Source organism: Fusarium pseudograminearum, chromosome 1 (genome assembly GCF_000303195.2).
Source record: "Fusarium pseudograminearum CS3096 chromosome 1, whole genome shotgun sequence".
In the NCBI taxonomy this organism is placed as follows: domain Eukaryota; kingdom Fungi; phylum Ascomycota; class Sordariomycetes; order Hypocreales; family Nectriaceae; genus Fusarium; species Fusarium pseudograminearum.
Window position 1 is genome coordinate 6,153,145 of NC_031951.1, and position 23,457 is coordinate 6,176,601.

Below are 23,457 nucleotides of genomic sequence, written 5' to 3' on the forward strand. Positions count from 1 at the left end.
ATCACTCAATTTTAGTTGATTATTGAAATGTTCAGCGCTCGATAGGTACAAGTCAACTGGCAGATTCATCCATCGCCTTTCACTGCGCCTACCCTGAAGTCACTATGGTATTTGATACTGCAACTGAAGTTTGCCGGCAATTCAACACCCAAAGCGCCCATTAATATCCCGACACCTATACCGTTCTTACACATCCCAGGTATTATAGGTCGATCACTCTAGCGACATTTCGAAATGCAGGAACGCCGACGCCAGGCCTATTCAGTCCGAGTACACTGCCGATTGTCCCCCCAATCACCATTTGAGGTTGATCCTATGCGGGGGTTGAACATCGAACTCACATCAATATGCCCATGGACCAAAACCTAATTACCATATACAAGAACTATATATCTTACCGCGTTGCATAAGGACGCCTACGATGTCGATCCAGGGAAAAGTCTACGCAATAACCGGCGGTGCAAGTGGTATCGGCTTCGCAACAGCTAAACTTCTTGTACAACGCGGGGCAATCGTAAGCATCGCCGATGTTGACACCGCTGCCATGTCAAGTGCTACGGCATACTTCAAGGAACAAGGTGCCATGGCAACGGTTTCTCGAGTCGACGTATCACAGAGATCCGAAGTAGAAAGCTGGCTGGACGACACTGTTGCGAAGCATGGAAGACTCGATGGCGCAGCTAACGTGGCTGGTATAATTGGCAAGCATCACGGCCTTCGGGCTGTAGCAGACCTTGAAGATGAGGAGTGGCATAAGATCATTGCCGTGAACTTGACAGGAACGATGTACTGCCTAAGAGCGCAACTTAACAGAATAGTCGACGGAGGATCCATCGTCAATGTGGCATCCATCCATGGTACCAAGGGTACGTCGCATATCCCACATGATAGGTCGATCCCTTCTCTAACTATGATGTGCAGGATTCGCTAAACATGGTGCTTATGACGCCAGCAAACACGGCATAGTTGGCTTGACAAAGGCTGCGGCAAAAGAAAACGGCCACCGCGAGGTGCGAGTCAATGCTGTTGCTCCGGGCGCCATCTACACACCCTTGATGAAGAAAGCATGGGATCTGCACAACAGGGCAGATGACGCCGAATTTGATGAACCGTCGGCTTTTCAACGTCAAGGCACATCGGAAGAGTGCGCGAATGTGATAGCCTTCTTGCTCGGACCCGAGAGCACTTTTGTGAGTGGAAGCGTTTATGAGGTGGACGGAGCTTGGATATAGAAATTTGGCACTTTTTGTTTTTTTGTTTTGTCTGAGACCAATAGGCCAAGTCAAGCAAGCCAGAGTGGAAGATTGTAAACTTGATGGCATTGCGTAAGATGGATTGTATTATCATTTCGTTACCATACATCCTCAGGGTTGACCAAATGATTCTCTCCATCATCTCGAATATGTTGATGATCCTTGTCTCGCTTCATCGGCTTGCGCATGTCAAACGCGTCCTCGCTGGATTTTGAAGGATCCGTCGCATGATCACCGTAATAGTCCTTGACGACACGGAAGACACTGTAACCCAAATTCTTGTAGAGAGTAATGGCACGATGGTTGCTGCTTCGCACAAACAGGTCAACGAACCAAGCATTTTCGGCATCAGCTGCGACTTCTAGTTGATCAGTCAAGATCTTGGCAATGCCAGATCTTCGCGCCTCTGGGGCCACAGTGAGTGCCGTTATGTGAGCGTGCCACGGCAGATAATGCTCGGAGAATTTATAGGCATCTGGTGAAGATTCAACCTTGCCCATGACTGTGAATTAAATGATTAGCCCCGTTCCAGCACAGACAGGTTAGGACAAAACCCACTATATCCAACAATATTTCCATCCATATCCTCGCATACTTGAAAGAGCGATGGCCATTTCGCATGATATTGGAGGTAAAAGTTAAGTTCGTATGTTTCTGTGAAGGGGTCGAGATTGCATTTGGAAAACTTGTTCACGTCGTCTGGTCGAAAGCGCCGAAATGTAGCCATCTCTGACTTTAACTCGTACTCTCAAAGGGAGCAAGTTTGGTTGTGTGGTGGAATTCGGATTGTTAGATGGACAAGGATAAGTAGTTGTCGCCTGCTTGAGCACCGGGCTGGATACTGGCAGGGTGTGCCTGGTAATATAGCGCAAGCAATATATGACAATGGACGTAGATCCCCTGTCCAGACGCTGTGTGAGTGTGTGTGAGCGAGGCAGCTGTGTTTACAAGCAAGAAGTGTTGGGTGAGGTGATGAATGTTGCAGCCACAATAAAACGTCTCAGGACTGCATAACATCACCCAAGATTGCATTTATGGCTTCTCTCGCACTAATACCGATAATGTGCCCGCATTGAAAGACCCACCTTCGTTTCGCTACCAACATTCTCCCACGACATTAAGCATAACGATTACTCCAACTTCTAGATTGGACTACTATGCAATGTGAATTTGCTAGCAACTTTGTTTATTTCACAGCCTGGAAGCATATAGCTTGTCGATCGAGAAGAATAATACCACCCGCCGAATTACAATCGCCGCGCAACACGGCCCGTTAGCTGTCCTGTCCTTTGCTCTTTGGCCGCCATTTTGGTGCGATTAGTTAGAGGTTAGCCAGTCAGTCAGTAACGTACCTAATAAGGGTCCCCAGTCACCCAAGCCGACATCATTTCAAAGAACTTCGACTCTCCCTCGACACCCCCATTTCGAAAGGAAACCGACCGACCGACCATCCATCCAGCGGCATAAGATAACAACTTAAGACACGACAGAATAATTCACCTGGAATTTATCGACCCGACTTTGGAAAGGAAAAAAAAAGCTAGGCGGTGTCTACTGCATTTGGCGGTGGATCGCTTGTAGTTATAGGCTCCTGAGTCTAGGAAGTGGGAAGATCATCTATCCTTCATAACATACATTTCAACGTACCAAAATGCCATCCTCGCCGCAGACCCCCAGACACTCCCGGAACTCCTCGGCCTTCGATAGCTACTCAGGCTCTCCCCAAGCCCGAAGACTCTCCAAGTCGTCGGTACAAGACCCCTCTCCGTTCCGAAACAGCTTCACCCAACAAGATGCTGTCGAGATGACCGGGAATGGGATGGGCAATTTGGCCGATGAGTTAGCCGATGCCTTCTCGGATTCGGGAGACGAAGGTGACTTCACGGACGGTGATGCCAATAGCGAAATGCTTGGGCCTGGAGGGGACGCACACGGCCCCGAGTATGCAGATGAGATGGAGGATACGGAAGGCACCAGCAGCCCCAAGAAGCAAGAGGCTGATCGAGCGAGAGTTGCAAATCTTACACTTCTTTCCCCACGGCGGAAACACCAAAGGCAAACCAGCAATTACGATGGTAGTGAATATGGGTCGGAGTCGGATTTGGATTCTCCTGGCATGCCACCTGGCTTGGTGTCCAAAATGGATGCTGTGGAGTCGCTGGCCCGCAGAGGAACAGAAAACTACGGCGGCCCGGCGGATGATGTGTTCAAGAGAGTGACAAACGCATTGCGGGATCTCGGCTCTCAGTCGAGCGTTGAGGCTAGCGCATCAAGGTTTGTGGACGCAGACGTTGGCTGATGTATCCATGACTAACCAAGGGTGTAGGTTGATAACGGCGCACTCAGCTTTGACGACACATTTGACTCACCAGACTCGTCAGATTCACAACCTCTCTTTCCCTTTACTATCTCCTCTCGTTGCACCCCCAGATCCCGAGACTATTGACGATTTGATACCACTGTTACTGAATCTGTCTGATACTATGCCACGCCCGTCGACAACAGCCTTCAACTCATTGACGAGTCTCCATTCCCTAACGACTGAGCTCGTGCAAACCCTGAATTACCTCTCCGATACACTGCACATGTCTCGCCAGACAACTACAATGGCCACAAGGAGATTGAAAAGTGCCAAGGAGATCGTGTCTGAAATGAGAAAAGAAGAAGAGCTCAGAGAAGAAGGTGAGCGATGGCTTACAAGAGGTAACTGGGGTGAACGGTTGGAGAAAAGAGAATGCGCAGGAGTATGTGGGGACGTTATTGGAGGATTCGAGGAGGTTTGCAATGGATGGCGAGAGAGGCTGCTCGCGCAAGCTGAGGCTCAAGCATGAACGGTTGATTGGGCGAGCTGAGGCACTGCTGCGAGACACTGATCGATGCGGAGTCTTCTACAATCTCCGGACTCTGTTTATCTGGGCATATACCGACATTGTTCTTGTCTTAACCCCTTTTCCTCTTGACAACATTGCTTGCTTTTTTTTTTCTTTGTCCATTTTAGGGTGGTTTGACTGTATTGGGATAAAGGCGCAGTTAAAGCAGGGAGGAACTTTCGGTTGGGCAGACCAGTCCCAACATCATAGAACATTTCTTTACTTGGAGGTGTCGTCAGAGAACGAACAATAGAATGAAATGATGAGTACCAAAAACATGGCGAATTGCCTTGTAGAGATTCAGTTTGGATGCAACGATACACGGAGAAAGACAACATGTGATGAACGCAGATGATTGAGTCTTTGGATGCGCATGTTGTTGCAAGCTTAGTATCGATCGACTGGTTATTATGTATCAGATTGTTTTCTCCCCGGAATACTCAGGTAGTAGGTGGATTCAATGCCACCTATGAGCGACCACAGGTAGCTAGACAGGCCAGTTTTGATATCCTCCTGAGACCGAGTCTCAGACCAAAAACACTCTACTGGAATTCAGGTGGGGTGAAGGAATAAAGGGGACAGGGAGGGGGGAAGTTGGAAGATATGGAACGCGCGACATGATCGCGTAAAGTGGCGTTCTGTCTCGCAGATTGACGCGAGCCGTGCCGTGAGCCTTGTAGAGCTAGACTGGCACTGTGTGTGAAACGCATCATTCATTGGCTGCTGACACGCTGGCTATCGGATACCCGCCGCGACGGTAGAAAGATCACATCCAGTGATACAAATAAATACTGCATAGCGGCTCGGCTAACCACGTCTCATGAGCGGGGGGATAACTCCCTAAAGTACATACTAAGTGCGTTGGTATCGCGCGATGCCCACAGTCGTGTAGTCTCTATTGAGTAATCGTGAAGTTTTGTCTTGATCATTAACATTAACATTTGCAACCGACCCAGCCATCACCACATATCTGTTGACGGTCGAGCTAGCGGCGGAACGTCCCGCCATCATATCATATTCGAGCGGTTGAGAGATTCTTCTTAAGCTCAGAACCTCCTACTCAGGTACTCTGAGTGTATACATTACCTGTCGACCTCGTTTGCTTGAATGCAAATAAAAAACAAAAAACAAAAAACATTCATTTCTGGCACGAGTGCAATTGGAACCCAAACGACTCACATGCATGTATACGAACATGGTATAAGAATTGACCCTGTGTGTGTTTTCCCAAACAACAAGGGAAACGTATAATACGCACATTATTATACTCGAATATACATAAATTGGCTAGTTGTAAGCGAAAACAAACACACGCGAACAATATGGCAAAACAGCGCGAAAGGCAAGTGGCAGATGCATGGGTATGAACAGTCTTGGCCCAAGGGAGTTGTATGTATTTGGACCTTGAAGAACCCCTCGTTTTTGATATCTCGGGGGAGAAGTGATAGGTGACTATGACTGGAGACAGTGGAGAGCTATCCTTTTGGTACAGTACCGATATCGAATAGAATCTCCTCTCGCCAAGCGATGATAGTGACGCAGCTGTGCCTGATGCTGTGTGCCATGTGCACACCGGCACCTACCGAGTATTCGGATTGCCTGTGTTGGTAAGTATCTAGAATGAATCAAGAGGGGGCTTGCTTCTATGGCTCTGCCGATAAACAATTGCGGCATAACGCTATGGCTTGAACTATGGCTGCTAATGGATGTTTTGGAGGTAGAGTTTTGTTTCTCGGCGGGTGTGAAACGATATTCAAGAAAACAAAAAGATGCATAATAAGTGGGCAATTAATCACAGACATTCTGGTCGGACCACGGGTTCACCTACCTACCGTGTTGGAATAGCTGTTTGACCCTTGCTCTTTACAAACCAAAGATATTACCATCTTTACTCTGGGCGCATTCTGCTCAATAACACAATCACGGTTCTGCTCCATTATTTTGGTTGTTGTTGTTGACCCGCGCGTTTCCTGGCCGTCCGCGACCTGGGGCGCAGGGGGCCTCTTCTGTTGTTTGTGATTGTTGATTGGTCAAAACACTTGCTAGCGCGCTCCGAGAACCCCAGTTCAACCTCCCTCCAACAGTAACATCCCTCACGAGAGTTGGCGACCCTCTTCCCGCCACCCCCAGCGCATCTCTTCCAGCCCGCCTAGCAGTACAACACGGGCAGCATGCACAGCACAGCACAACACAGCACCCGCACCGCACCGCACCGTACTGTACCTACCGCACCCGCCCGCTCCGACCTTCATACTGTCATCTTGGATCTTGCACCTCACGCCTCGAATCGTCGGGCAACTATCGCGTCGTGCACCATCACAAGCCTTCCCTTCTTAATTTCTTCTAGTCGGTGTTAACGGGTTCTTTACAACAACATACTCTTACTTTTATCGATTAAGCACCGCATTATCTTACCAACGTCATCGACCACCGACCACTGTGCCCATTTGCCTGTTTCTAGATCGACATCGAGAAGGATGCGATAGACGGAGAAAATTCACGACTAACGAAGCTTGACATTTGCTGGACGGTGTTAGGGATTGCGCCCTCACCGTCTCGCCTTTGGGTCTTTTTGTCTTCGTTACCCGAACAATATCAATCAATCAATCAACCGCCGTTACGACCGAATTGCGAGCCTTTGTTGTCCGTTTGTGTACGCACCACCACTTGTTACTACGGCTTCGACGCATATTGAATATAAATCACGCCACGGGTACAAAGAAGCCATGGCGGCACTCCCTCAACCTTCAGGCATAGCTGCCTTGAATTCGCAGCCCGCGAAACGAGCTATCGACGAATCCAAGAGCCATACCGCCACTCCTCGGTCATCCACTCCCCCCCGCTCAGATCGCACCCGTTTGGAACCTAGATACAGCCTCGACAACGGACCAACCCGGCCGGCGAGGAACTATGGAAGAAAGAGCGAAGGCGCTCGCGGAAGTCACCTCGACATCGAAGCTGTCGACAGTGCGTTGCTACGCGAATTTCAACGTCCACCGCGGGAGAGCACTCCAGGTGCCAGTCCACATCGCAAACGGCAGCGGATAAATGGCGATCGGTTCGTGACAGCCATATCGTTCTCGGTATTCATACTCACTATTTTGTAGTTTCATTCCAACCCGCACTGGTCAGGACTTGCAGGCAAGCTTCAGTTTATTACACGAGGATGGATCTCCTGCTACCCCCGCAAAGCAAAAGAAGCGCACACCTCATGGCGAGCTCCATTTCCAAAAGAGTACGTTCTTCCCTGATCACCGCCCGAACTCATATGCTAATCTGATATTGCAGCGGAGGAGGCTAACCGCACGTTCTCACACTTACTACGTGCTGAGCTGTTTGAGAGCTCTGTACCACAAGCAGCTACCCCAACCCTTTCACCAAACCAATCTCTCCCCACAGCCTCTCACATTCCCGCGAATGATGGAACACGGGCTCATACTCCTCCCACAAATGCTCCTGCTCCATCACTGCCATCATCTTCATTAACACCCTCGACCCCTCACAAAAATCTCTTCTCATATATGTCACCGCGACATCACAATCAAGTCGCTGGCCATCCCACCCCTTCTAAAACACCTCAGGGCCGACACGGCCCCAATCTCGACACACGCGCCGAGATTTACAGCCTATCACCAGTGCGGTTTGGAAGCCAACAAATGCTGCTAAGTCCTAGACGTCAACCGAGAGCAGTCAGCAAGGTTCCCTACAAAGTTCTCGACGCCCCCGAACTGGCTGATGATTTCTACCTGAACCTTGTAGACTGGGGTAGCGCAAATATCCTCGGAGTTGGCCTGGGCTCCAGTGTTTACATGTGGAATGCGCAGACGAGCAAGGTCAACAAGCTCTGCACACTCGATGACGACACTGTCACAAGCGTCTCCTGGATACAAAAAGGAACCCACCTTGCTATCGGCACCGGTAAGGGTCTGGTCCAGATCTGGGATGCCGAGAAGGCGCGCAGGCTACGAACGATGACTGGACACACTGCACGGGTCGGATCACTGGCCTGGAACACGCACATCCTCACGTCTGGATCGCGCGACCGACTGATCTACCACCGCGATGTACGAGCCCCTGATCAGTGGCTTAGGAAACTTGTTGGTCACAAACAGGAAGTCTGTGGATTGAAATGGAACTGCGAAGACGGTCAGCTAGCAAGTGGCGGCAACGACAATAAGCTCATGGTCTGGGATAAGCTCTCGGAGACACCGCTTTGGAAGTTTTCAGATCATACCGCCGCCGTGAAAGCAATCTCGTGGTCACCTCACCAGCGTGGTCTACTGGCCTCTGGAGGCGGTACTGCAGACCGTCGCATCATTTTCCATGACACAGTCAAGGGTTCCGTCATCAACGAGATCGATACCGGCAGCCAGGTCTGCAATATTGCTTGGTCCAAAAATTCCAACGAGATTGTATCGACGCATGGCTACAGTCAGAACCAGATCGTTGTCTGGAAATATCCTTCCATGACGCAGGTCGCTAGTCTTACAGGTCACACCTATCGCGTGCTTTACCTGGCTATGAGCCCTGATGGTCGAACAATTGTGACCGGAGCTGGTGACGAGACCTTACGATTTTGGTCCACCTTTGGTCGAAGACCTGGATCTCGGGAAGACGGCGACAATGGAGGCCGCCTGGCCGAACTCGCCGTCATCCGGTAAGACTCTTGTCTGACGGCGAAAGATGCTGAGGTGGTTTCGAGGGGTATACATAACCAACCGAGCCTGTCTTGCTCAGCCTCTTAACCACAACTAATACCATCGCACATATCTGTATCTCCAACTGCGGCATTCGGAGACATAATAGCTACTGCAAGTAGCAGAATATCCGCTGCAAACACATCATAAAAGGCGATTGCATCATGCATTAAAAGGCGTTGCGTCTGACTCATGTTCTTCACTGGCTTATGGGGGGTTGGTGTTGGTCGGATTGCTTTAAACGAATATCTTGGGATTTGGGGGCTTGCGGCGGATTATGACACCCCATTTTGAATTAACGGATGGGTATTACGAAGGAACGGACTCAATTTAACTCTTTGTCCTGTACGCAGGCAAAGCAAATTAGCGGTAAAGATATAGCGATTGTTTTCTGCATATGTCCACCAGGCTATTAGGCCTTAGTAGCGTGACAGATTAGCTGTTGAGCTAAGGTAGATGAATGCCTAATGAATCTGATGGGGCTGTGTCCCTATTCATGCTCAATTGAACAAAGCTTGCCTTTCAATTATTCCATGCTTGTGCTCAGTAAGAGATGAAAGGAACGCCGCCTTGGAAGACATGAAGCGAGAACAACAGAAATAACGTAATGGAGATCGCTTTTTGCAGCTAACAGGTTTACCTTGTGTCGTCAGCTGGTACATGATGCACCATTTGAGTCGATCAGTTATCGTGATGAGGAATCAGCATTGGGAAATCATGTGTAAGCTCCTATCTTGCTATATTGCTCGAGAATCAAAACGATAGTAGAAGAATAAAAGAAAATAGCCCCAAAATATAGTATCTTATAAAACCTAGGTCTACATCTACACACAACACGACAACATCTAATCCACCCGCCGGCCTCTTGTGTTGTTCACAGGTCGTCTATCAACTCCGGTAGAGGAAGAAGATTGCATATCGTTCAGCAGTGGGATATTGTCCACACTCATTGGCCGGTTGGCATCATCTTTTGACAAAGATGTGCCTCCCATCATGTTCTTCTCGCGATTGACTTCATTCATAGAGGGAATCTGACCAGTCGATGCTGATGGAGCTACCCCTTGTTGAGTGAGCTGGTTCGCCGAAGATTCATCGGGTCGAGCTTCAAGAGTAGGCGACTGCGGCAGATGTTCTGGGGAGTTCTGCCACTGGGCCACCTCGGCTTTCATAGCCTCCAGCTCTTTCTGGAAGCGCACGCCAAACACGTCAATGTAATACGTGGCACCATTGTAAATACTCCAAGTAAAGACCACCATGAGAAAGGTTGCTGATGCCCAACGGCTGAGAAACCATAGTGGGCAAGGCAGCATAGTAAGGAGAGCGTAGGAATACTGGATCAGCATAAAGGTAGCCTCTTGCAAACGCTCTGGCTGTCGCAGCACGAACTTCCCGAGCCATGTGTTGGCATACGATTTCTTCAACCAAGTGAATGAGGTTGGTCGACCAGCTGCGATCTTATCTCTGCGGCGCACAGTGATAAAAAAGTAGTACATGAGTTGCCAGAAGATATAAGGCAGGGTGCTCCAGGCAAGCATAGAGACGACATTGGCGTAGGCTGTTGGGGATCCTGGTGGCGAGTTCTTGATAGTCCAGATCGCAGGAAATTGTTCCTTTTGCTTTTCAGGAGAGAGCAGGTGAACAATGCAATGTAGAGTGGCGCATGGCATGATATGAATGAACAAGGAGGTAACTTTGTCGAAGCTGTGGAAAACAAGTGAGTTGCGCCACATGATGATGGCGACCGCATTGTTTCCAAAGGCCAGGCAATATGAAGCAGTAAATAGACGCTTAGAACCCGGGAACACCCATATCGAGAGTGCTAGCAGTAGGTTGGTGAAATAGCAAAGATCAGCTACAAAGTAGTGGTAGCCACGTTGGCGATAAGTGAAGAATCGGATAGGCATAAAGTACAAAAGCTGTACCGTGTACCACCAGTGGAACTGCTCTGGGTGAGCGCCGATAAGGTATCCGCTGAGGAAGATGTTCATGACACCAAAGATGAATGACACCTTTTCGCGGGCACTGATGACTTTTGTGTCGCCCCATCGCTTGCCGAGCTTGTCCACACGGTGTTGCATCTGCTTCCGGTACCTGTCTAGCTGCTCATCGGCTTCAGGGACTCGGCGTCTCCATTCCTCAACCATGCGATGTCGAGCAGACTGTGTCTTGGTCTTGATTGCTTCTCTGGAACGGCGGACCTTGTTTGTCTGGGCCGTAATGCCCTTTTGAAGCTTCTCAAGCTGCTGTGGCAAGGCAAAGTTCTCGAGAAGATCAAGAACCGACAAGCGATCTAGAGGTGGGCCATCCCAATCTTCATGGTTGGAGCTGCTGCCAGAAAAGGATGGATGTCTCGAATGCATCGAACCCCTGGGAGTAGTAGCACCCAGAACGGGAGTATCAAGCAAGGTAGAATCGGCAGGCGCATTGTCGGGAGAAGCAGGTTCAGGTGTTAGAATGATCTCGCTATCGGTTGAGATATTGTCGGACTTGAGGCCTTGGCCCAAGGCAGCTTTTGGATCGTCGTCCATAACGTGGGCTATTCTTGGTGCAGTTTCACGTGTCTGAGCGATGCACGGCTTTAGATAAGGACGTGAGTATAACTACAGGGCATAGAATTAGGAATGGCACAGCGATGACGATGGAACAAGAGAAGTACTCACGGGAGGAAGCGTGGCCAACAACACAAACAGAAGGACGGTGCCTAGTTGGCAAGGTACCCAGATGAGTAAGGTACCGAGCGTAGGTATTGTCTATTTATACGAGACGGCTGCCAAGTGGGAAAAGCTGTATTAATAGGCACCTAGACGAGAGTAGATACTAGGTTAGAGAGTGGTGGGGGTCATCTGTCCCTTACACCTTAGTCAAGGGGTCGGCTGATGGTAGATAAAAAACAAGATGTAGTTTAGAAAGAGGAGAAAGTTGAGGAGAGGCTAAGGAAAGTATGCAACAGTAGTGACGACGTATGCACGTGGGATGGATGTGATGTGTTGAGTCTACGTCCAGCACATTCAGAAGCTGGCTGGACCCTGGAATGATGATGAAATGCGAATGGACGTGCTGAAAGCTTGCTTGGCTCGGGGAAGTGGGGATAGTAGCACATGCATCTACGCTCTATTGGCGGCGATCCTTTTGGGTCGTCTCTCAAACACATGCTGGCTGGGGCTTGCAAGTTGCATCATACAATGACAACTAAGCTTTTGCTTTTGCTTTTGCTTTTGCTGTCTGGCAACAAGCTCCTTGCTACAGCTATTTTGAGATAAAGAATTGATGGACACGTTCCTCGATTTCTGTGGTTGTTTTATCAGAGGTCGGCACAGTATCACACGATGCCCACATCACCACAATCATGTGAACTTGCCAAACCTAACATCACCCCCTTATTCTTTGTTGTAATAGTACGTGTTGATTTACTCGATTCTAATTGGCTGTATTGTTACTCCAAATATGTAGGTATACTGAGTGAGTATCTGCACTCTTAACGAGTACTTGCTACAACTCGATCAACTTGGTTGTGGAGGCCTTTATCGCTCTGCTATTAATTTATAACATTTAGTCTACCTAGCTTCTAATAGATTTCATCACACACTGCCAGCATGATATCCTGTTAGGTAGTTCAGCAGTTTGTGCCTGAGGATCTAGATTAGTAGTCTAGGTGCTTGTTGAATTGTCGTCTCAAGACGTGAACTATAGGCTCTGATTGGACGGATGAAGCCGATAGAACGATGGGAGCTCTACGCCACCAACTCCCCCACCTGTATTCTGTAGGTACCTACTATAGGTACTGCACTCTCTATTGCACAGGCCGTAGAGTACTTGACGACAGAACTCAGCCAAGCCAGTCGCGCGACGCGTTATTCGGGCATACTTTCCATCCTACCGTTCGCAAACGGTGAACTACATCCAACATTTACTTTTCTGTTGATGATGCACCTTGTTAGTCGCCATTCATTATATATCGCGACATAGCTTCATCATATATTGCGCACTTCACCTGCGCGTAGGATTGTCCCCAAGCATTCCTTTACACCATTCGTTGATTGTTGGTCGCATTTTGAGCCCCGGCCACTTTGACGCGCCTTGTTCGCTGGCGCATTCGCTTCACCATCAAGTCTACCCCTCTGGCTCAACATCGCACTATTCTACCTCGACTTCACACTTGTTAGCAACCGCGAATACCAGGGCATCTTGTCCCACGACCTCGCCATGGGCAAACTAATTCGTCTCGAGTTATTCAGTTCGTCTTCCTTCTGCGCACATGTTGACTCGGACATGATGGGCCTCTGAGCTGACCAGTTGAACAGACTTCAAGTCGTATAAAGGACATCATGTTCTTCTCTTTGGAGACTCGTACTTTACTTCGATTATCGGACCCAATGGATCCGGAAAGTCCAATTCGTAAGCCGCCTGACTTCTGTACAGAACTTTCCTAATTATTTATCAGTATGGATGCCATCTCCTTCGTCTTGGGCATCAAGTCTTCGCACCTGCGTTCCGCCCATCTCAAGGACCTTGTTTATCGCGGCCGAGTTTTGAAAACAGCAAAGATTAACGACGATGGCTCTGCTCAAACTAACGGGGACGCCAATGGTGACGAGAAGGCCTCCCGCGGTGACCCGAAAACTGCTTGGGTTATGGCTGTGTACGAAGACGACGCCGGCGAGGAACAGAAATGGAAGCGCTCCATCACGAACCAGGGCGCTAGCGAGTACCGAATCAATGACCGCGTTGTTACCGCCCAGCAGTACAATGAGTCTCTCGAAAGCGAAAATATCCTGATCAAGGCCCGAAACTTTCTTGTTTTCCAAGGAGATGTCGAGGCCATTGCTTCTCAGTCGCCACAGGATCTGACGCGTCTGATAGAGCAGATCTCCGGGAGCTTAGAGTACAAGGCTGAATACGAAAAGACGCAAGCCGAGTCTGAGCAGGCTGCCGAAAACCAGAACTTCCAGCTACACCGACGACGCGGCATCAACTCAGAAATTAAACAGTACCGAGAGCAGAAGAGGGAGGCAGATAACTTCCAAAACAAAACAGATGAACGCGATGCAGCCATCGTCACACACAGCTTGTGGAAGCTTTACCACTTCCAGAAGGCTATGGACGACTCATACGCCGCGATCCAGGACCATCAAGAAGACCTCAAAGAGCTGCGTCGTAATGTGGAATCATTTGAGAAGAGGCTTGATGCTGCCAGGAGGGAGCAGGCTGCCGCAAACCGCCAAGTGGCCATGGTTGACAAGGATATCAAGGCCAAAGCGAGAGACATCGAAGATAAAGAGAACAGTCTCGTCCCAGTTGAAGAGAAGATCAATGAATCCACTGAGCAAGTCAAGACGCTCCAAGTCCAAGTTGCCAAGGTCACCAAGGAACATGACGAGCAAGTTGAGGTTGTCCAACAGGTCCAGAAGAGTATCGAGAGCGTGGAGAAGGCCCGTGAGATATTCGAGAACGACTACAAGGAACAGATGAAGAAGCAAGGCCGCGAAGTCAGCGACGAGGACCGTCGAGAATACAACAGACTTCGTACCCAGGTCATGTCCCGAACAGGTTCCAACCAGGCCAAGCTCGAAAACCTTGATCGACAGCGAAAGGCTGACGAGGTTACTGTGAACAACTTGAAAGGAAAGGTCGACAGTATTGCAGCAGCCATCGACAAGATTGAAGCAGAACTTGCAAGCATCGACGAACGTAGGACATCGGCGCAGACTATCTCAAAAGAGCTTTCACAGGAAATCGATGCCAAGAAGAAGGAATTTAACCAGCTTCAGTCGGAACGAGTCAGAACCAACCAGAAGCGAACTGAGCTTGAGGAAAAGCTTGAGGATGTGGCCCGGAAACTCAGGGAGGCCGATGATGGCCGTCGTCAAAACGACCGAGAAGCCAGAACGAAAGAAATGGTGACATCCTTGAAACGCATGTTTCCAGGTGTCCGCGGCCGCGTTGGCGATCTTTGCAAACCTAAGCAGAAGAAGTTCGACGAAGCTGTTATTGTTGCACTCGGAAGAGACTTTGACTCAGTTGTTGTCGATTCTGAAAAGATTGGCGTTGAATGTGTCCAGTACCTCAAGGAGCAGAGATTTCCCCCAATGACCTTTATTCCACTGGACAACATCAAGGTCAACGCTGTCAACACTGCTGTCAAGGGATTCTCTGGCGCACGGTTGACGATTGATACCATTGATTTCGATTCTTCCGTTGAGCGTGCCATGTCATATGCGTGCGGCAGCTCCGTTGTCTGCGACTCTCTCGACATCGCGAAACACATCTGTTACGAAAAGAAGATCCCAGTCAAAGCCGTGACGCTGGAAGGCTACATTATTCACAAGGCAGGTTTGATGACCGGTGGTCGCGGCCCTGAGTCGAAAAACAAGAGGCGGTTCGAGGAGGCTGACGTTCAGAACCTCCAACGAATGGCTACCAAGCTGAAGGATGAGATCGACCGACTCCCCAAAGCTGACCGTCGAGGTTCCCAAGAAGAATCCTTGCAGATTGACCTATCGGGACTTGAGAGACGGTTGGTGGCCGTCAAAGATGAGCTGGTAGCGCTCAACAAGAACCATGCGAGCAAGAAGCGCGAGTTGGATAACCAAAGGCGACAGCTTGACGAGCTCGAGCCAAAGTATCAAGAACAGGCCTCGCAGCTTGAGAGCACCACAACCACTTGTGAAGAGTTCCGAGATGCCATTGCGCGAGTGGATGATGAAGTATTTGGAGACTTCTGTAGGCGGCTCGGCTACAGTGATATTCGTGCTTACCGGGATTCTCAAGGCAAGCTGGAACAGGAAGTTTCTGAGAAGCGCAACGAATTCGAGGTCCAGAAGCAGAAGCTGTCCAGTAGATTGGGATGGGAGCAACAGCGGGTGACTATTTCGACAGGACGCATCGACACAATACAGAAACAGATCCGACATTTAAAGAAGGAGATCAAGACCTATACCAAGGCCAAGGATGAGATCGAAAACGCCTTGCGCGAGGAACAGGAAGCGCTCGAAGCCCTTCGCGAAACGCTGGACGAGAACAGATCGGAGCTTGCCGAAAGGAACCAGAAAGTTTCTGAGGCCAAGGTTGAGGTTCAAAAACGGTCCAAGGATATCGACACACATCTAAGAGATATCAACGCTCTTGAGACGATAGTCCAAAAGAACAGTTCGAGCAAATCGGCGCTACTCCGACGATGCCGTTTGGAACAAATTCGCATACCGCTTGTGAATGGTACTCTGGATAATCTGCCCAACGAAGATGAGCTGCTTCGCCAAGACCCAGATGCCATGGATATCGACGAAGATGACGAGGAGATGATGGATATGGCTCTCAATGATCACGGTATTGCGATAGATTTCGATGGCCTTGACGATGATCTCAAAGCCGTAAGTTCTACCATTATTCACAAAGAGAAGTTGCTAACAAGAATGTAGTCTGATGACCCGAGTGTCGAAGATGGTCTGTCAGAGAAGATCACGAGCCTAACATCCGAGTTGGAAAAGCTCAACCCCAACATGCGAGCAATGGAGAGGCTGGAGAGTGTTGAAACCAGACTGAGAGTCACGGATCAAGAATACGAAGACTCAAAGACTGCAGCACAAGAGGCCAAAGAGGCTTTCAGCGAGGTCAAGCAAAAGCGATATGACCTTTTTAACAAAGCTTTCAGCCATATCCAGGAGCAAATTTCACATGTATACAAGGATCTCACTCGATCAGAAGCGTACCCCCTTGGTGGTCAAGCCTATCTGGATATCGAGGAGGATACAGACATGCCTTACCTGTCTGGTATCAAGTACCACGCCATGCCTCCGCTCAAACGCTTCAGAGATATGGAGCATTTGTCAGGTGGTGAAAAGACTATGGCAGCGCTTGCCCTTTTGTTCGCCATCCACAGCTATCAGCCTAGCCCTTTCTTTGTTCTTGACGAGGTGGATGCAGCCTTGGACAACGCCAACGTCGACAAGATCAAGAAGTATATCAAGGATCACCGAGGTCCGGGCATGCAATTCATCGTTATCAGTCTCAAGGCAGGCCTGTTCCAGGACAGTGATAGCTTGGTAGGCGTCTACCGAGACCAGGAAGTTAACAGTTCAAGAACCCTTACTCTAGATGTAAGTCTCCATACACGCGCTCCGACATGTTTCGGTCACTAACATCAAACAGTTGCGCCAATACGCGTGAGAAGGTATATAAACTAGTCAACCCTTTTGTTCTGTTTCTTTTTGCAGCGTATAGGAAGATGCATGTTTGGCCCAAGCCAACATGGAGGAGGCATGGATGGTTTTATGTGATTTAACATAATTAATCGCGTTAGTCAGTAAGAAACATTGCAGTGAACGTGTAAACGTTGCAGACCGTCACGAACTGGTATCGGACCACAACTGAAGTACACACTTGGAGGTGAACATATCCAATTTAGGAGTAAGGCTTTTATTTTTGTTCTTCATTTATTATAAAGGCTATTGTGCTACTGCATCATATAACACATCTGTCTCTGTCTTCTCGCCCTGTTGATACCATAGCGTACATTGTATTGAAGAAGTAGGAACTTGTAGTCGTGCGATTGTCTTACTGTTGTCCGCTGGCAGGTCGATTGGGATTCGCCCCCAAGAGCCAGCCCACACCAGATACCAGTGTACCAGTTGCAGCTTCTCTAAGCTGATCCCTCTTCCTTGTTCTGTTTTGCTCATTCAACTCAGATTCAGAGGGTTCCGATTCCGGATTCGTTTTGTCGGATGTGAAGGAACTTTGTAGCGAACCCTGCAAGCTGGACAAGACGGTCAGGTTTTTTGATGCAACGCGAGCTGTGGCCCTTGAAAGGTCGAACAGAGACATTGGTGCTTCCTCAGTTTGGCGAGCGGTTGCACTAGCAGTAATGTTGCGTGGTGGATATGCCTTGTCGGCATTTGGTGCGTCGAACGAGCCAGGGAGACCAGAGAGATCTCCAGCAGCATCCCAAGCGGCCTCCCGGGCAGCTTCCTCCTTAATTGCAGCATCCAATTGTTCTTCGCAGCGACGGAAAGTCTTCAATACTTCCTGAAGTTGAGAGGGTGGCGCAATGCGTAGAGAAGTTGCTAAGCACTCGATACGCTGTTCGAGATGACGAATCTCTGGGTTTCCACTCGCTGTTCCAAGATGTGTTGGTTTCTGAGACCTCTCTGTGCGCACGTATTTTCCGGCGTCCAGCGCTGCCTTCCATGACCATTCGTCGCAAATTTTGGTTTGTTGTTTCCTACGCTCAGTCTCGTCAACACCCAGACGACTGACTACGAAGGAGTACGCTGTTTCAAAGTCGTCTTCACGTAAGGCCGCTCCAACACAAATTGAAACAATGCGCTTCTCAACCATTGATCGGACAGAGTTCACGTCGGTTGTTGTTGGCTGACGACTGCCCGGCCTTGCTTGAGTTGGTAGATCTGCATCTACCATGCTGCTCCCCAATTCGATGAACTCCTGCAGACGAGTGTAAGCTTTTGGATTCTGTTCCAAAACCTTCTCAATGATGGATACAGGGTCAGAGTGCACTCTAAGGACCACTGGACTAAAGGGTTCGCCCTGTTTAAGAACAAGACGATAGTCGCTTAGGGCATGGGTAGCCTTTAATAACGCCTCAACACGTCGTCTGATGGGGTGGGTGCTGTTCATTATTGTGGGAAATGCTTTGATACTGGTGTCCTGTTAGCAAACATACACTTAGAAGGACATCAGAAGTCAGCTTACATCTCGTCACATTTCTTCAAGCCTCCCCTAGTTCGGTTGGGGTTCGAGGCATTATCGAACGCACTCAAAGCCGAGTTTTGAACTGTGTTGAGTACAGCCTGCGCAGAGAGGGGGGCGTCAGATCCTTCTTGGTCGTAGAGAGACCTCGCCAGAGAATAACCTGAAAATTGTCAGATGTTGATTATAAAAAGGTATGCTAATCAAACTTACGTGATCGCGACAGCATGGACTTTAAGAGCTCTGTCTCAACGAACTCGAGTGTCACATTGCCTAGAACGCCTTGAAACGTTCCATCCTGAGCAGGACCCGGCTTGTTTCCCCAACTATGTAGCCATAGAATTTCTTGTCGTGCCCGAACCCAGAAATCATCGTTATCGGATGCGCGGGTGGGAAGATTTCGTATAAATCGACCAAGCTGGGACTTTTGCTCTTGTTGATCTTGAATAAAGGCTAAATCTCCCGCTTTGCGGACTGTACAGGGGACGCCTGAGCAAGTAAGGAGGTAGGCACTTTGTATTAGAGTGGGCAGCAAATCAAGGGATTGTTCCTTTGGGGTCGTAAGAGGATTTGTGCTTTGTAGCAGGTCGTTGCGCAAATATGTTGTAGCTTTTGCACCACCAGAGGCGTCCATATCAAAGGGGGGCACAGGTGCAAGTAACGCAACTGCTGATTGGAGTGTTGTACCGGCATCATCGTCTAAGAGGGATCGAATATTGTTGCACATTCTAAACGCAGCCTCTAGTGCCTCTGCTTCGGCATCGGGAATGAGGTAGGCTGCTGCCAGCACAGCCCTGGTATAGGACCTGTCTAAATACTGCTGCTGGTTCTCCTGAAGCCAGGAGCTAGTATCACCTCCTAGGTCAATATCGCCGTCCCAGGACTCAATAGCGTTCAAGGCAACTCGCCAGGAGGTTGACGCTTTGGATGCGAGCCACTCCATGGCCTGCTCCCATCCGGGACATGAAAGATCAGGCTCTGTGCCGGAATCACTTGACACCTCTTCATTGAAAGCATCGCGCTTCCACCTCGAGTCGTTATGCAGCCAAGGTCCTACCATTCCACTCAGATCGCGACCAGCCAGGTTATACTCGTCCTCAATAACGCCAGTCTCGGCGAGTAGATAGTCAATGGCCATTCTGTCGGGCAGATTCTGAAACTCGAGTAGTGACAAACGTGCAGTTCTTTGAGGATAGTACTCATGATTTCTACGGATCAGAGGAAGTACTGTCGAGATTGCCCACGTGTGGAGCTCTTTTGAGTGGTGAAGGAAGGGGGAGAGCAGGTCGGGAACCTGGGCTAACATGCCGGCCTCCTCGTCCATCCTGTAGGCCCTCAGAAGCAGGAAACAGGTGAGTGAGTCGGCTTCATGAGTAAAGTGAACATCGTCATTTCTGAGCGGGATTAGGTGAAGCTTCTTGACTTTTCTTGAAGCCTGTTGGTCTGTAATATTGTGAACATGAGAAGTGTCAAGTTGGTGGTCCGAAGTTGGTTGCGACAGGGACTCGTTGGCGATTATGGCCTGCAAAAGAGGGACGTAAGTTGACGGGCTGAGGGTTTCGGGTAGATATGTGAGAATGATTCGAAGCGCCAGCTCTGGGCGCAAGATTGTAGCATGTTGGGATATAAGATAGGCCAAGCTGTCAATGTCGGCGACAGTCGCAAAGTGCACAGCTAGGAGCACCACTTTGGCAGGGCCAAGGGGCGTATGAGACGCCATAGTGAGTGAGATTGCCGATCTGTATGCCTGTTGATAGATCGAGTAGGTAGATGATGTTGAGTAAGATGGCCTTGAAATGAATACAATCTTGTTGCTGCCGATGCCGTCGTCATATGCACTGGATATAGACAGTACAAGTCAACTAACAAAGTGGCCAGTGAGGTAAGTAGACCCAAGGCAGGTACTGGTTGGTAGCAGCTGTCCTTGGAAGCTGTCCTACTAAGCCACAGCCACTCTTGTCTTGCCTGCGCCACATGTTGGGCCAGCGGTATTTTCCACTGTCAAGACAAAAGGCCCACCCCGTCAACGTTAACCAATCCACTTGCTCTGGTTAGACTTACTAAGGTAATTCCATTCGGCCAAGGTACGGGTGAACTCATCGGCTCGACTTGACGACTGATTGTTTAACGACCAACGAAGCGCAATTCAACTACAACTCCTCGTCCGACCCGCGCAAAGCCCCGACACATACCCAATTGGCTCAAGATGGCGTCGGGATATGGCATGAACGGCGGTAAGTCTGCTGCCATAGCTCTAATACCAACTTACGACAACTGACGACACCAACCTGGACTCTAGGCGTCGGCCGCTGCTTTCCCTTCTGGCAAGAGGTTATGGGATGCTATGTTGTCAACACCTCTGCCGCTGACGATTCCGGCAAGAAGAAGTGTGGTCTCGTTCTCGAGGATTACTACGAGTGCCTTCACCACAAGAAGGAGGTACGCCAACATATCTATTCCCTATATCGTGGAATACCCGGCAGACTGACAAAACCTGGCAGCACGCTCGAGCTCTTGCCATGCAAGCCGCCTATGCTCGCTCCGAGTCCGCTACAGCACGCGACGATGCGCCCAGTGTGAAGCAAATAAGGAGTTTGGGACTTATCGACAAGGAGGAAGACACAAAGAAGGTCTTGGGACGAAGCTAGATGGTGGAATATTCGATGAATGTTATTCGAGCGACCTTAGTATGCTCGCCGGATTCCTTGTATCGATCGACTGTATACAAAGGAACGGAATTGATTTGCTCAACTGCTCTCGATTACGTTTTGTGATTAGCCGGGCAATATTGTGTCTATGGAATTCTCGGCAACTTATTTGTGAGCTTGCTTGCACTGCATTGGTGTGCATACGATGCATCGGTTTGCATTGTGCGGATATTTGGGTAATTTTGACGACATTCCCTCAAGTATGCGACCTCTGGCCTTTATGGGCGCAGCAGTAATGGGGGTGCTTTGGTGCAAATAACAAAAGATAGCCTACGTGAAAATCTAACCTGAAATTAACAGAGAGTCCAGTGCAGATGCTGTAGTCGTTGAAATTCTGGCGCGACCCATACTGATCAGCCCACAGCAGCTGGCTGCCAGATCCTCCTTTCAGCACATATTCAGCTTCTAGTGCCCTGTAAATCGCACGCATTTATTCGGATACTCCCTTTCCATAGCATCATCCTTATCATTACCTACAGCAACGACTTGTGCAATCTGACTGGCGCGTCATGCCTTCTTTTCAGGGCATCGAAGTTGCTATTGTGACTGAGCCCGGATCCAAAACCCTTCCCGAATTTCCCCTATCGAATTCGCAGCAGATTCAGAATTCTAGCCCTCGGATCTCTGTCTATATTCCTTCTGAGCCAGGTACCTCGTCAGCAAAATAAATATACCACGCACCGATGTCTAACACTCAGACTTAGGTACTCATTTCGGTGTTCATTACACACTCACTAAAGTGGTGAAGCCGCCGCCTTACTTTTATTTCAAAATATTCATGAATGGCAGAAACGTCGCGAACTGTGGCGCGAATTCCCTTACTCATGCTTCGGGCTCTATCGTGCGTTCACTCTGTGCACCGAGTGACCGCTGGAAGTACAAGGAAGACGGCGTATTGTACATCAGGGAGGGCATAGAAGCACGTTGCTTCGGCTTTCTGCCCACTGGGCACAAATCAATCGCAGAGGAGGGTGGGTTTATCGAAGTCCAAGTCTTTCGTGCCAAAGGGAGAATTCGAAGACTCCCCGTCTTGGAGAAGCATCGTGGTCAGGAGACTTATGGCATCGGGTTAGTCAATCTCTGTCTATCCCAGGATGACAAATTGTTTAACTGAAAGCAGGTCACCTTCGGGTGGGTTGCTGGATTCACCGGACGAAGCCCGTTACTATGACTGGATTCTCATCGACCCCAAGGAAAACCCCTTTGTCACTTTCCGCTTTCACTACCGCACTTGGTCGAATCTGTATCAGCTGAGTCTAGCACCTCGCCCAGACAAACTGGAAGAAGAGTCGACACGCACCGAAAGGGGCTCTGTGGGGAGCGCAAAAGCCGGAGAGTCGAGCGGTAGATCATCCTACTACAAAACGGGCAGCACATCACTTCCGAAATTGAGCTCAGACACAGACCGCGTCAAATCAAATCAGGGTCTCCCATCCGAATCCTCAGATTTATCTACACGACTTCGCGGGATAATCAAGAATGCTCCTGTGATACTGCCACCGAGCCATACTACTCGCCCTCTACCAGAAATCCCAATCAAGAAACCGATTGCTCACAACGACGTTGATCGTCCTGTGCTGGCTTACACACCTTCTTCATTGTCCGATATTTCGGAGAAGACAGAAGGCTCTGACGAGAGCACCACGGTCATCTTACCGGTGCGATCAGATTTTCGCAGCACCGAGCACAGAATATCAGGGTCCCACACAACCGACAACCTCCCCGACTCATCACTTCTCGGTGACCCTACCAACTCTAGGGCTGAGGAATCATCTAGCGAGGCGGCGGAGGATCATCATGTGACAGAGCTGAAGGACACAAGTGCGAAACCAGAAATTGAGGGTACTGAACCCATTTCTGATACGACTTCCAAGGTTAGCAAAGCGGAAGATTAAATCAAGGATGGATGTGCGAGAAGGGATAGATTATTACCCAAGCCAGAAAATTTGTAACGATTCCAGAGCATGTTATCCAGACAATGCATGACAAATTGTTCCATATGGAAGGATGTACACGCGGGTTGAGCGTGCCAACATCAGGGGGGTCAGGGGGGCTATCTGGAACGTCGATACCTTGGCATTCGGGCATAGAAAGAGGTGATCTAAGAACTAGTCTAAATGGCATAAATCAGTTTAATTTCATGCCCTTGGCAGTCAAGTCTTTGGGCGTCCATAATTTGTTGTAACAACAACGCAGACACAGAAAGCCCACGAAGTGAACAACCCGTCAT

At 49.3% G+C, this 23,457-nt stretch overlaps 9 protein-coding genes across 9 annotated transcripts, besides 1 other annotated feature; 6 read left to right on the forward strand and 3 right to left on the reverse strand.

Annotated features, from left to right (window-relative positions):
* Positions 1-421: 421 nt before the first annotated feature.
* FPSE_09122 (uncharacterized protein) lies at positions 422-1,232 on the forward strand (the record flags this gene model as incomplete). The annotated part of the gene is made up of 2 exons (XM_009262239.1): positions 422-866; positions 922-1,232. 2 exons carry the CDS (start codon positions 422-424, stop codon positions 1,230-1,232), a joined length of 756 nt encoding a protein of 251 aa, XP_009260514.1.
* Positions 1,233-1,351: 119 nt separating this feature from the next.
* FPSE_09123 (uncharacterized protein) lies at positions 1,352-1,980 on the reverse strand (the record flags this gene model as incomplete). The annotated part of the gene is made up of 2 exons (XM_009262240.1): positions 1,352-1,755; positions 1,812-1,980. The coding sequence occupies 2 exons, from the start codon at positions 1,978-1,980 to the stop codon at positions 1,352-1,354; spliced, it is 573 nt and encodes a 190-aa protein (XP_009260515.1).
* A 924-nt stretch (positions 1,981-2,904) lies between these two features.
* On the forward strand, positions 2,905-4,084 carry FPSE_09124 (uncharacterized protein; the record flags this gene model as incomplete). Its single annotated transcript, XM_009262241.1, has 2 exons — positions 2,905-3,527; positions 3,580-4,084. The coding sequence occupies 2 exons, from the start codon at positions 2,905-2,907 to the stop codon at positions 4,082-4,084; spliced, it is 1,128 nt and encodes a 375-aa protein (XP_009260516.1).
* A 2,192-nt stretch (positions 4,085-6,276) lies between these two features.
* Positions 6,277-6,346: a microsatellite.
* A 503-nt stretch (positions 6,347-6,849) lies between these two features.
* On the forward strand, positions 6,850-8,784 carry FPSE_09125 (uncharacterized protein; the record flags this gene model as incomplete). The annotated part of the gene is made up of 3 exons (XM_009262242.1): positions 6,850-7,181; positions 7,231-7,358; positions 7,412-8,784. 3 exons carry the CDS (start codon positions 6,850-6,852, stop codon positions 8,782-8,784), a joined length of 1,833 nt encoding a protein of 610 aa, XP_009260517.1.
* An 881-nt stretch (positions 8,785-9,665) lies between these two features.
* On the reverse strand, positions 9,666-11,348 carry FPSE_09126 (uncharacterized protein; the record flags this gene model as incomplete). Its single annotated transcript, XM_009262243.1, has 1 exon — positions 9,666-11,348. The coding sequence occupies one exon, from the start codon at positions 11,346-11,348 to the stop codon at positions 9,666-9,668; it is 1,683 nt and encodes a 560-aa protein (XP_009260518.1).
* Positions 11,349-13,262: 1,914 nt separating this feature from the next.
* FPSE_09127 (uncharacterized protein) lies at positions 13,263-17,093 on the forward strand (the record flags this gene model as incomplete). Its single annotated transcript, XM_009262244.1, has 3 exons — positions 13,263-16,187; positions 16,236-16,913; positions 17,031-17,093. The coding sequence occupies 3 exons, from the start codon at positions 13,263-13,265 to the stop codon at positions 17,091-17,093; spliced, it is 3,666 nt and encodes a 1,221-aa protein (XP_009260519.1).
* Positions 17,094-17,370: 277 nt separating this feature from the next.
* On the reverse strand, positions 17,371-20,239 carry FPSE_09128 (uncharacterized protein; the record flags this gene model as incomplete). The annotated part of the gene is made up of 3 exons (XM_009262245.1): positions 17,371-18,469; positions 18,523-18,682; positions 18,733-20,239. 3 exons carry the CDS (start codon positions 20,237-20,239, stop codon positions 17,371-17,373), a joined length of 2,766 nt encoding a protein of 921 aa, XP_009260520.1.
* Positions 20,240-20,725: 486 nt separating this feature from the next.
* FPSE_09129 (uncharacterized protein) lies at positions 20,726-21,167 on the forward strand (the record flags this gene model as incomplete). Its single annotated transcript, XM_009262246.1, has 3 exons — positions 20,726-20,753; positions 20,819-20,958; positions 21,021-21,167. 3 exons carry the CDS (start codon positions 20,726-20,728, stop codon positions 21,165-21,167), a joined length of 315 nt encoding a protein of 104 aa, XP_009260521.1.
* A 569-nt stretch (positions 21,168-21,736) lies between these two features.
* On the forward strand, positions 21,737-23,122 carry FPSE_09130 (uncharacterized protein; the record flags this gene model as incomplete). The annotated part of the gene is made up of 3 exons (XM_009262247.1): positions 21,737-21,875; positions 21,932-22,295; positions 22,348-23,122. The coding sequence occupies 3 exons, from the start codon at positions 21,737-21,739 to the stop codon at positions 23,120-23,122; spliced, it is 1,278 nt and encodes a 425-aa protein (XP_009260522.1).
* Positions 23,123-23,457: the final 335 nt, after the last annotated feature.